The sequence below is a fragment of the Typopeltis vanoorti genome, chromosome 2 (genome assembly GCF_054136105.1).
Source record: "Typopeltis vanoorti isolate ZY-2024b chromosome 2, IOZ_Tvanoo_1.0, whole genome shotgun sequence".
Classification (NCBI taxonomy): Eukaryota; Metazoa; Arthropoda; class Arachnida; order Uropygi; family Thelyphonidae; genus Typopeltis; species Typopeltis vanoorti.
The window spans coordinates 97,403,562-97,417,482 of NC_143550.1; the positions used below are offsets into that span (position 1 = coordinate 97,403,562).

The 13,921-nt window shown below is 31.9% G+C and overlaps 1 protein-coding gene across 2 annotated transcripts in view; it reads left to right on the top strand.

Moving 5' to 3' along the window:
- The window catches only part of LOC150109283 (synaptophysin-like protein 2), a 109,937-nt gene extending 99,143 nt beyond the window's left edge, over positions 1-10,794 (top strand). For both annotated transcript variants that reach the window (XM_090412391.1, XM_090412383.1), the window contains exon 6: positions 127-10,794. In XM_090412391.1, coding sequence (XP_090268517.1) covers positions 127-261 — 135 coding nt within the window. In that variant the 3' untranslated portion in view covers positions 262-10,794. The remainder of the gene's footprint in view (positions 1-126) is intronic.
- The last annotated feature ends 3,127 nt before the right edge of the window (positions 10,795-13,921 follow it).

Genomic DNA, 13,921 nt, shown 5'->3' on the forward strand with positions numbered 1-13,921 from the left:
GCTGATTTTCACTCTGATATTACAGTTGTACTTAGTTTTATTCATTTTGTATAGACTTTGTGAAGTAGATTTTGATATATAATGCAACTTTTTTGAAAACTGATTTTCATTTGAATCATATTTTAGGTGTTTGGCTTTGCCAACTTTGCTTTGTGGGCAAGTGGACTCTGGTTTGTTTACAAGGAAACCATATTTCATCAGGATCCACAAGTAACAGACACACAACCACAGGTGGGGCCAAAGGTGGGAGGCAAAGTATGAAGTATGAATTGCAGTCTGGATATCATACAAGCAGGAAGGAGATAGAATCCAAAAATTTTTTAACATTGTGTGGGAGAAGTGAAGGGTTGATTGTCTCCATTCCTCTGTTTCATGTATTTATGAAATTGAGTTAAAGAAAGCAATAGTTTCTATAAATGATTCATAAGCAATGAACTTAAAAATAAAATTGAAAATGAATAGATACATTATTTTTCATAACTGTTGTACTTCAATTTAATTAGGGGAGTTAATTTACATTAAATCCTGTGTTATTTTTTCTCAATATATGTTCCATTCAGTTGTTACTTACCTTATAACCTTTTTATATATTCATTATGAATGATTGCCAGTGATGAAGAAAACTTCAAGAGTAATGTGTATTCTAATTTTTGGATAAGAAATCAAGACTGGAAATCCTCATTGATTTAAAAATCAACATGGTAGGATAGAAATATTTACCTGAAGCATAACTAGTTATTTGAGCAGAATGCTGAACAGCTTTCATAAATTTGAAAATTTTGCCATATTTGCAAATCATAATTAATATACAAGAGTAAGATGGCAAAATAACTATGGGAATCAAGATGAGAAATCATAAATGTTTATTGATATATATTGTAGTATTTGCATATCATTTGTGTGGTAATATTCTATTTTGACACTTGATAGGGGAAAAAAAAAATATGTATATGAGTAACATTTTTAGTTTGACCAAAATTTTATAATCAGTTATCATATAATTTGTTTTTGTTATGAATTTTATATAACTTTGCTTGCATGAGTTATATAATTAAATTTGTATGTATATTAATAATTCATACTATAGTGCAGCTTAATAACCAGCTCAGTGTTGGGCAAGGGGAACAGATTTTTATTATGCTCTAACATTTTCTAATTTTAGATTCTACAATTTAGTAATTGTTCTACACTTTGTGATTATCCTAAAGTCTCATGTATATCATATACATATTTCTTACTATTTCCGCATATTTTTCTAACATGTTATGGATTTCATGTTGCAATTTTATTATCAGAATAAATTGCAACATGATCCATCAAATTGCTCAGATTCATTGTCACAATAAAATTCAGTTTCGTCAGTCAGATTACAAAGTGATAGCTTTTTCAATTAGCATAACTTAATTTGCTGAAGAATCATGATGGTCAGTGCTCATTGGATAAGTTCCTGATACTTGGAATATGTATCAAGTTAAATGAAACTTGTTTTCTAAAAACTTTAAGCAGAAATAGCCTTACTGAATATTAACTTGTGATTTTAAAGAAAAACCATACATACATTAATGACATACATTGCAAATGTAATTATCAAATATGATGTAGCATAGCAAGTTATGCATATGCCAGTACTGATTGAAGAAGTGATTTAAGAGAAATTTTTACAATCAAACTTGCATTATACACTTAAATTTTGTCCACTTAGTTGGTTGAGTGGTTAATGTATCCTTTCCCTGGTGTAAGATTAGCACCCTGCTTGTTGGGAGTGTGAAGTGGCTTGAAAAAGTTCCATGTTGCTCTCTAGAGCAGAGTTTCTGGATCATGTAAAATATATTTTAAAAAAATAAAATTAACCTTTTAGCCCACCACAGTATCCATGTACTATAGATTTGACATTTTATGTGGGGGCAAATGATCAGTTCATTGGCTTTAGTCGTACAAGGCATGAGCAGGTGTTGTATGTTTGAATCAAGTATTTATTGGATTTTGGGCTCCCTGGAATGTATGTTATGTATATAAGATTTTAGGAATAAATATGGTCTTGCTAAAACTTCACTGCAAACCACAATATTTAATGAAGTTTGCTCAAATCATAAAATAGATGAGATCTCAGTAAATTATTTTAGTTGATATATACTTGTTAATTCAGATGAAGTGAATTTCACTGCCTCTTGAATTCTTTGTATATAGTTTATACATAATTCTAACAATGTTTTGTTTGGGTTTTTCTTGTAGTTACGATTTTTTTTTTTCATTGAATAAGTCATTTATTTCATTTCAATGACACTTGGGAAGGTTCGAAGCAGATTTAAATTATAATGCACAAAGTGCCTCAGCAACCTTTTTATATTGCATAGTACAAAATATCTAGTACTGTCTACGAAAGACAGATGTGATTTTTGTCAGTAGCCTTATTTTGTTTCATTTCATTTTTGAAAATACTAAATCTATTATGAATTCAATATAATGCATGATTTTAATGTTTTTTATTGTTATTTTTGGACCATATTAAACTGAGAATGCCTTAAAAAACAATGGAGTTTAATACTTAAATAATATTAACTAATATTAGAGACTTGGAGTGATTTGTCATACTAGTTAATTTATTCATAGTGTGATTTTAATATTTATACTATTTGATACAGGATTTCAGTATTAAGGCTACTGTACCAACTTGTTTATTTCAATTTTTTGTAACATTCCACTTAAATATAGCAATTATTTGAAAATATAACTTTCATAAAATTTAAAGATGCATTTTGATTTAAATATAGCATAAAATCATAATGGTAGCATGTTTCTAGTCTTTTTGTTCAGGAGTTGACTTAAATTGATTGAACATAGTTTTCTGTAAAAGATTCTTGTCATAATTGATTTTCATATATCATAGATGTAAATCAGTTAACTAATAACTAAACTTCTGGGTTAAAAATAATGGAGCTATAGGATGCAGTCAACAGCAATTTTTTTTCAATAGCTCCGTTATATAATATACACCTCTTTTGATATTTTTAATGACTTTTTCAGTGATAGTTCAAATCGCTGCTGCTTTATGCAGTTTTTTTATTTATTTATTTTCATTATGCCAGTTCTAACTTCAGTGAACACTTTCATAATAAGCTCACTCACCATAACAACTATCAGAAAGTCTTGACAAAATCCCCCTATTAGTATTATTCTAAATAAAATATTGTTGCAAACAATACATTTTATTTAGAGTAGTACTATAATACAGTTTCTTTGGTTCTTTTGAGTTTTATGTAAGAGTTAACTGAAATTTTTTGGATATCCAAGTAATATTTATTTAGCTCTAAGGAAACATTTGTGTATGCTTCAACATACATAATTTGTTTATTCATATGCTAATAGATACTCATATCTCCCTTTGTAATAACTATATAAACAATGATAGTCACAAAAGTGAATAGCACATTTCTTTTTAAAGGAAATTTCTATAGCAAGCTTGTTAAAGCAAAGCTTCTACTACAATAAACTATTTTTTTGGTTTCTGAGTTTGCTGTGGTAAGGATTCATTGCAGTAAAAAAAATTCACTGTAGTAACTTGAAATTAGAAGAAAGAGGATTAGAAATGGATCATGCTTTGCATAAAGTATACTTAATTCATCATTTTAGATACTTTTAAATTAAATTATATATGTATGTATACAGTTCTCGAATTTTAAGTATTTGCTGTTATTTAGAAGTTTGAGAGCAATTTCTAGCAAGCCAATCAAGCATGATTAGTCTCTTAACATGAATACATGCATTTCTACCTGCATGCGTGCGCATGCACACTCATACAATTATGCATAATTGACAGTTATACCGTTGACTCTCATCATAGCAAACTTGTTGGGATCACAGTTTGCTATAGCGAATTTTCTTTAGTGTTTTGCTTATGGTTAGCAACTGGGAGTAACTTGTTATAGTGAATCATCTGTATATAATTATGATTGCTAGTTCAAAAATATTTTTATGCCAGCTAGATTAACTACAGTGAATTTGGATTATATCAAACATTGTTCTTATACCAGGTGAGGTCTATATAATAAACTGCTACAATGTCTTAGCAAGCCTTCATTGGGCAGTGTTGCTTAATTTGCTCTGACATCTTCGCTGTTTTCTTTTGATTCTTAAAAGTTTAAATGAGAGGTGACTGGTACTGTAAACTTTCACTGTTCCAAACCATTTGGGTGATGGCAGTCTAGTTTGGCAATAATCTGAAAACAAAGCTTAAAACACACAGTATCTTAAAGGGACAAACTTAGGTTCCTTTAAATATTTTCTTCAAGAAATGAAATGAAAGAAATTTGTTTATTTTATCAGTGAGTATTTAGCAAGTTCCAGTATTCATTGTAGGAGGTATATTCTGTTCACCACTATACCTCTTCTAAAATTCATTTTCACCATATTTGTCTCCTTTCCTCTCCTGAAATACATTCCACTGATTTGCCACTCTATAAGAAAAATTCTTTGTCATCATATCCACCATATTTTTCTTGACTTCCAAGTTAGCCTCATCGGAAATCCTAACTACTGCATGAAATCCTCTCAAAGGATAGTATTAAATACATATATCCAGTGTATTTTTCACTTTTGTCTTATTTAGCTCTGCATTGTAGATATCCTATGTATGTAAAATGAATTGCATCTTAGATATATATACTTTGTTTACTCTCCCTCCTTCCTTTTATTAGTAATCCAGATAACTAAATTTGTACATAATAATTCATGTTATCCAGTCAGTCTATTGCCTAATTTTATTATGCAGTGTCCTTTAATAATTTCAGTTATTTTCCAAATTTTCTTTATTGATTTTGCAGTGTTTCCTTCAACTGTCACCACTAAATTTCTAATCTGTTTAATTTTATGCATTCCATCATACTAGTAAAATATTGACATAAGTCATCAGTTTATAAAATTTCTCTGATTACTGTAGGATTTTGTAACAGTTATTCATTACCAACAGTAGTTGTAATGCAGCCATGCAGACTCAGCAATAATTACATCATTCTTCCAAATTTCTCTTCTCGGAATTACTTTGACCTCAAGCCTCTCCTGGCATAAACACGTCGCAACGATTGCATCCTCAGCTTCCAAAAAACTAGGTTTTCTCTTTCGTTCAAGACGCTACTTCACCTCTAAACAGCTGTTAACACTATACAAGTCACAAATCTGCCCAGCTCTCGAATACTGCTCTCACATCTGGAGTGGGGCTCCAAAATGCTGACTCAATACAGAGGAGAGCACTTAGACTAATAAATGACCCATCCCACACCAACTCACTCCCCCAACTTTCACGTAGATGCTTGGTCTCTGCAATCTGTATATTCTATAAATATTTTCATGGAAAATGCTCATCTGAAACAGCATCAATAATTCCCCCATCCTGTACTAAGCCCATTGGAACACGTACAGCTGCTGTACAGTACACGTCGAAACCCACAGAACAAGTTTCTTTTCCTCCTCATTCATCCCCGCTACTGCAGTACTGTGGAACAGTCTTTCCCCAGACGTATTTCCCAAGGAATACAACATGCAGGCGTTCAAATCAAATGTAAACAAGATTTTCCTCTCGCAACCCACCACCCATATACAGTACTAACGTACTATAGGTTACCAACCAACCTCCTGTATATGGGGCCCAACATTTAAAAAAAAAAAAAAAAAAGAAGTGGATTTCAGTCATTTAAGCATCTTGGAATTTTTTTTGGGGTGGGGGGTGGCTTGTTAAATCAAACATTCGTTTATCTTTTGCAAATGAAATGAAGGATTGCATTTTTGTATTTATGCATTTTAAGGACATGCAGTCACTTGTCTTTCAATTAAAAACCTTGTCTGTGGAAAATGCTTTTTTTTGTGTGGAAGAGCTGCAAGTCTGGAGAAATTTACAATTCATGTTTTTTCAATACACACAGAGACCAGTTTCTTTGCTTGGTTTTAGAAGACTAGATTGTGTAGTAGTTTCTTCCTGAGGAAGAGGCATTGTTCTTTTTTTATTATTTTATTATTATTCCGGGCAACTCCAAGGAGTCGACAGACTCATCGAGGGAGGCCCTAACATCATGTCAAGAACAACTATTCACCATTCACACAGTATCTATCATACCTCACCTTGAACTCATTCACGGTCGTAGCACCCACAACAGACTCTGGAAGCTTATTCCACTCATTCACTACACTCCAAGCAAAAAACCTAGCTCTAACACCCTTGTTAACCACACTCTTGCCCAGCTTCCATGCATGGCCCCTAGTCCTCCCACCACCAGTCATATTTTCAAAAATATCTTCTGGATCAATCTTATAGAAACCCTTCAGTAATTTGAATGTCTCAATCATATCACCCCTCCTTCGCCTATCGACCAATTTCTGCAACTCACAAATCTTCAACCTATTCTCATAAGATTCATTCCACAGACCTGCTATCATCTTGGTCACTCGCCTCTGGATCCTCTCCACTTCCTCCCCATCACAAAGAAACCCTGGTTCTTAGTGCAGTAACTTTCACGTTTAATTTTTTTTAGAAATTGTTGAGACTGCAGTATGGGATTAGATGATAACTTATATTAATGTCTGTTAACAGTTTGTGTTTAAGGAATGTTTATAAAGGCTACCAGTTTTCAAGCATTTATCAAAATATATTAGAAAAATCATCCATACTAAAATACTAACAAACCTGTTTTATTATTGTACAGATATTATATAGATATGTTTATCAATCTGTACAGTAATTGGAACAGCTTTGTTAAGGACCAACTATTTGAATTTTAATTGTCTCTGTGATTAAAAATATCTGTATGATACTTCTCTTTAGGTACCACCAGTTTGGTCAGTTGTACTTTTCAATTTTAGTTTGCCTTGATACAAATTCCAAATAACCCATTTCAACTTGCTCTATTGGTTACACAATGAGGGAACATCTTCTGTTGTGCTGCTATTTTTCCCCCTCCTTTTTTTTTTCCTGTACATGTTATACTGTTCATGCACATCTTCATTGTATTTATACTTATTTCTCCATTGTCTTTTTATAGCTCTGGCATAATGATGTTGTCCAACCTTCTTCAGAATTATTCTTTAGATTACCTCTGATTTTTCTAAACACTTAATTCATCCAAAATACTAACTTTTCATTTGCTTCTCTTCTGTTAGTCTTATTTCACGGCCAAAGTATGACAGAATTGTGAAAACACGTTGATAGGAATTTGACTGCCAATTGCCTTTGCTTATCTAGCTGACTAAGCAAATGGCTGCACTGTCTTAGCCAATCTATGTACTATTCAAAATTGATGAGGGATATACTGTGTTTTTGTTTGTAAAATTTCTAATCTTTTATAATTGTGCTGATGTTCAGTACATGCATATAGGTCACGTCTGTACATTACACTACCATTATGTAGTTCACGAGTCATGAATATGTAGTTATCGCATTTTTATTGCTAATATTGTTATCTTTGAATTATGCAATTATCAATACTAAACTTATGCTTCCCTCCATTTTTAAAATATTTGAAGTGCATTACATATTTCAAAATAATCATGATGCTCTTTAATAGGTGACTGAAAAATGAAAGAATTTAAATGACTGAATATTGTACAGTTCATAACAATGTTTTATGATAAGGTGATGCCAAAATTTAATCTTGACCAGTCTTGTATAATTTTTCCAAGCATCACAAAATAGTAAATATATTTCTATGTTGAATAACTTGGTAAACATTTTATATTTAGGTACTTTATTTTTATTTCTCTGTTAGTCAGTATATAAAAATTTCCACCAATTACTGTACTTAAATCTTTTCTTAAATGTTCTTAAGTTAAATGTTTATAATATTTACATTTTTATATATTTTTAAAAAGCCATTTGGAGAAATGAATACTGCACATTATGAGCTATATATTTATAGCAATATTTTGTAATTTCTTTTTAAGTATGTATGGTTAATTATCAACCTTCTCATACTCATCAATCGAGAATAAAACTTTGAAGCACTTAAACCAAAGTATTTAATATACATTCATTAAATATAAAAATCCTCTTCGATTTAATTAGTTCATCTTTGCAAACAGTGATATATTATTATTTCAATAAAATGTGTTTGTTGGAATTTTTTAAATGTTCCTTTCTTTCTGTAACAGTTAATGTTCAAGAAGTTTCATTTAATGTCCTGTTTTTCATTGTGTGTGTTACATTATTATCAAATGACTAATAATGCAATTTATGTAACCAAAGGTATTCAGCCACAACCTTAGAAATGATATATTAACCCTTAGCCACAAATTTTCACATGTGGTAATTAGACTAATCATTTGTTTTTTAAATAAATAAACTGAATCCAGATTTGGAATACAACATTAGTTATATATGATGATTTGGTGACTGGGTGAATAGAATTTTCACTTTAACTTATTTATTAGAAGTCTTATATGAAAATTATGTCCGAGTTTCTGGGTAAGTTTGTTGTAAATAATCAAGTTAAGGGCAGCCTGGTTGGCCGAGTGGCTAGCATATCTGCTCTCCAGCCAAAAGGCTGCAGGTTCGAATCCTGCTGTGGGCATGAATGTTTGTGATGTCTGTGAAAACACTAGTGGTGGTTGGTAGTAGATGCCGTTGGTGCAGATGAAGGCAGTTGCGAGTGGTGGAGACAGAGTTGCAGAGTAGATGCCCTCCCTCGATGAGTCTTTGTACTCCCTGGAGTTGTTACATAATAATAATAAAATTAGTGTATCAAAAAAAAAAAAAAAATCCAGTTGCTGGTTTGAAATGTCTACCTCATTGCGAATGGACAAATATATATATATTTTTTCCTCATGACATTTATTATATCCAGTATTTTCAGCCATTGTGTCTAAAAAGCAGATATTGCTGCTTCAGGAAGATGATTTAAAAAAAAAAAAAAAGCAGGAATTTTATAGACTTAAGACTGCTGCTGTTAATTTTTGACACTAACCTGTATTGAGTGAGATGCCATAGGTGATTAAATAGAATTAGGCTTTTCACTTTATGATTTCACTTATTAAAGCTTATTAGTTGGGATTAACCTTTAAAGAGCTAATAACCTTTTTTTAAAGGTTAATCACAAAAGTTTTCAATTTGTATCATATTTAAGGGTGTCAGATAATTGGATATCCTCTTTGAATGAAATGCATTACTTTTTTTCAAGCCGGTTGAAGACCATTGATTTGGACACCTGGTGGGAGACCATTATCTAAAATCATTTGTCCACAGTGGGCAAAACAATGACCTCTAGGTTGGAAAACATAATGCTATTCACTTGGCCAACCAAGCTAGAAAACAAATGATCCTCGTTTAAATAAGTAGTCCGCAGTTAACAGTTAGTTTAGATGGATAATAGGGCATATTTGTTTCAAGCTTGATATTAGACATCTGCTCTTATTGTAATGTATTTCATAAAAGCAGATTTTTTTCTCCTGGAAACTCGGGTTATTCATCTCTGAAAACAGAGAAACGGGCCAAAAAAGTATGCACATGTACACTTCATAGTGCTTTAGTTGCTTTGACCATACAACCCAACTTCCCTGAAAATCAAGATCATATGTAATGATCTTGTTTTTGTTTTAAATGCTTCGTTGTTTTGGTTGATTAAGAATGGTACCTATAGACCTAAGTTTTACATTCAGCAACTACAATCATTTGGAATAGTTTGAAATATAATATTACTTTTGTTTTTTTAAGAAACTGACATCCATAAAAGCTGAATTTATAAAACATGAGCCTGCCTGAATCATAGCATGCTAGATAGTGTCATGTCTATATGTTAAGAAAGAAATGAGTTGCTTTTGTAAACCTATTTGTAATGTGGGGGAGATTGAAAAGCCTGGAAGCAAAGAATGTGTATTGTTAGTTTACATTTTTTTTTACAATGAATTTAGTTTGCCCTAGTCTGAAGAATTCATATCAGAAGTAATAAATCAGTTGTAGGAAGTTAATTAAAATTGTAAATTTAATATATGCTATTCTAACTACCATTTCTTTATGCCATTCAAAAACTAACTGGTAGGCTACTGCTGAGAAATTTTGAAAAGCTAACTTGTTCATAACTTATCTAGAGATTACCTTTTGATTAATCACTAATTATACAATATTCAATTTATATTATACCTAAGACATTGTTGTTTAGAGTTAATCTGTTGTCAGATTCATGTCAGTTAATTTCTTTGGTCCATCCATTCATTATCTGTGCCTTAAAGTGCCTTAATTATCCAAGCTCCAGTGCATATAGCTGTTTGTGCTGTTGCACTTAATGGCATACATTAGCGAGTTTTCCTGTGCAGTTTTATAATTAATAACAGGTAGCCATAAATAATGATTGATATATAATAGTATTTTGATGTTCCTATTTCTGTGATTGAAGACATCAAACTACTTGAATTTGATCTGCGATTTATTCCACCATAAAGGAACACACATAAATTTGACTGTGTAGATAACACATTGGATGTTTTTGTCCTGTCATACAGTAGTAACATATTGATGATAATGAAATTTTTGTTGACTTATAGCATTTGGTGATTCTGCTAAGTGCTGAATTGTTTTTACTTCATGGAATTGTTGTGCATGTGAAATTCATTTTAGGATAGTGTTAACATTTTTGTTAGGAAAAATTTTTATCCTGGTAAAGGTTGAAAAAACTGAGTTTCTACTACTGTTAATCTTAATATTTGTACTTATTGGAATTTATTTTGATAGCATTCAACAATTACTGACAAGTTGGTACTTAATGTAAGTGATTTGAAGGACTGTTTTGTACTGTTTATAGCAATAAATATTTTAATCAATATCTGTGTATTAGCTTTTTTTATATGTGCAGTTTTAAATACTAAAATTAAAATGACTTGGGATTAAAAAAATCTTATTGATCTGTGCAGAAAGATGGAACATGTAACAGGTCATTCCAGAAGTTTTTTTTTCTATTGAAAAATAAAAATTCAGCTCTATTTGTGAATGGAGTTAAGTTTTGTTTCTCTAATTTTAATGATTATTACCTTTTTGTTAATGTTAAAAATGAAAAATTACAATCTCTTTGAGGCAAAAAATGTAGGCAGGAAGCTTTTGGTTTTCAAAACATTTTTTTTTTTTTTAAGTTAAAGTAGTGTTATAGACATCTGAATATGTAATGCTCCAGTCCGTAGGATCTGGTTTGAAATGTTTTTTTTTTTTTTTATAGTATTGTCATGTGTGCTATTGAGCATGAGATTGAGGTAGCAGGATGCACATTGTCCTGCATGAAAAGCAAACACCTTGTAATTTGCCAATGGTAGCTCTTGCCAAATAGTATTCGGACACACTGCAGGTTTAATAGTGATACTTTTTTGGTGTGCAACAACATTATTTCCTTATTTGTGAAACATTTCAAACCAGTAGAAAATTAGACAGAGTAGTTCTGTAATTCAGTTCGAGGAGAGGAGAACGAGGCAGGATGTAGTTGAAAATCCTCAAAATGAACACAGATTTTGAATCAGTGTGTATATGATTATCCTTCTTATAGTTTAAACATTTCTACAATGGCAAAGGGTCCCTGCTGAAATATCACTTGATATATTAATATTTGGTATTTGTATTCGGTATTGGATATAAATTTTGATATTAAAAAACTCACGATCGGAAACCGAGTATCGTTTAACTTAGACTTAGTTTAATTTAAACTTAGCATCGTTTCTTGTTCATAAAAACAAAAGAAAATAGTTTTTAAAACTGAAGTGTGACAATCCATGCAATCATATTTATTTCGATAAATGTTATTTTAAAAATTTATAAATATTTAACATATTTTTCAATGCAAACATGCATTTGAAAATTGCGAAAAAGTTGTTTCCATATGTAAGTAAAATGAAATAACAAATTGTCTTGTTCCATTGCACTGATTTGAAGAAAAAAGCAAATTTACTATTACTAAATTAGTTCATTGTAAAGCATGACCTGTCGTCATTTAAGGATTTATTATTTATTTTGTTACATGTGAAATAATTTGTGCAGCAAAAAAGGTTAAATATCGAAGGACAGTAAAGGAAATTCCAAGTAACACATTACATGTAAGGTCAAATGACAAGAAGGTTGCTCCATTCCAGCTAATCCACTAATGGCTCTAAAATCGCCGTTAAGAGATTAACAGGGGGAGGAGGATAATTACATGATAAAGGTTAGAATGTTGATAAAGTTTGATCCAAGGGTATTGCTAAGGTGGTCTAGCTATTTCACCCATCTCAGTAGTAGGGGATGTCACTTTGAACAAGATCAATATCAAGATAAGGATTCATGCCGTGATTGGCCTGACACTTTAAACAAGATCAAGATAAGATAAGGAATCGTGGCATCATTGTCTGGTAAGATCAGTGACGTCACGAATATGGAATGTTTGGAATTTTGCTGGGGGACACATATGTCAGTGACGTCAAGTTGTGTGTTTTGGTTCGCATATGGAATTCTGGGTAATTGTTCGCATAACGAATTGTTGGTGATGGTTAGAGATAAGATCAAGTATAGAATCCTTAGAATTTCCCAGGGGGAACATCTGTCTGTGACATCACATTCTGTGTTTTGGTTTGCATAGGTAATTGTTTGAGTATGGAATTGTGGATGATGGTTAGAGATAAGATCAAGTATGGAATCCTTGAAATTTCTCAGGGTGACACATCTGTCACTGGCGTCACGTTGTGTCGTTTGGTTCGAGTATGGCATTCTGGGTAATTGTTTGCATATGGAATTCAGGATGAAGTTTAGAGTATGGAATGTTTGAAATTTCCATAGGAGGGGACTCCATCATTACGTCGCGTTGTGTCTTTGGTTTGAGTGTGGAATTGTGGGTAATGGTCAGAGCATGGAATTCTGGGATGTGACTTTGTTTGTCATTGATATATAATGAGTTTTTTGTTCACATGTGGCATTATGGGTAACGATTACAGATTGGAATTCTGGGAGGACATTTGGTCATTGTTGGGGTCATTGGTTCGAGTGTGGAACTATGGGAAATATTTGTCAATGGATTGCTATAGACATTTTTTAAAATAATTAACTACTGGATATCATTGGTATCCCCCTCACCCTCCCATCACACAAACACACACACACACACACACATTTGTTTCTTTCATGTTCAGATTTTCATCATCATCATCATCAAATTCCTGCCATGTACCTTCAACGGGTGTACAGGATATGATAGTACTATATGAAAAATTTACATCATTAACTTCCTATCTACAATTTTCCTCCAAATCATTCTGTTACTTTTCAAGACTCCAACATTATGAGGTCTTATATTTCTATCGTCTAAGGCACTTTGTACTGTATCAATCCACCTATATCTTGGTCTTCTTCTGGGTCGTTTTCCTGCCAACCTGACAGAGAATGTTTTGCTAATCTTTTCTCGCCCATTCTGTTTAAGTGAACATGCCACCTGAGAATAACTCTGCTAATGCATTCCTGGATGCTGACAATGTCAAGTTCTTTCCTAATATCCTCGTTTTTAATATGATATTGCCATTGATGCCGTCTGTTAACGCCTCTAATCTTTCTCAGGACTCTCATATCTGCAGTCTCTAGTCTTTGGTCAAGTGTTTTACTTCTGACCAAGCACTGAGATTCATAAGTTAAAACTGGTTTGAACACTGTTTTGTATACAGCTAATTTAGTGTTCCGACTAATTTCTCTCTTATTCCATATGAATTTATTCGATTGACTTCCTACCATACCAGCTTTGTTGATTCTGTTTGATTATTTCCATATTTAATTTACCATCTTCACTAAAAATCGTTCTTAAGTAGCTGAAATGTTTTACTTGATCTATAAGTTCTCCATTCACAATGCAGTTGATATTTTCAATGTTTCTGCCTATTTTCATTGTCTTTGTATTTTTATTGCTGACCTTCATACCATATCTATTACAACATTTATTCAATTTAGTCA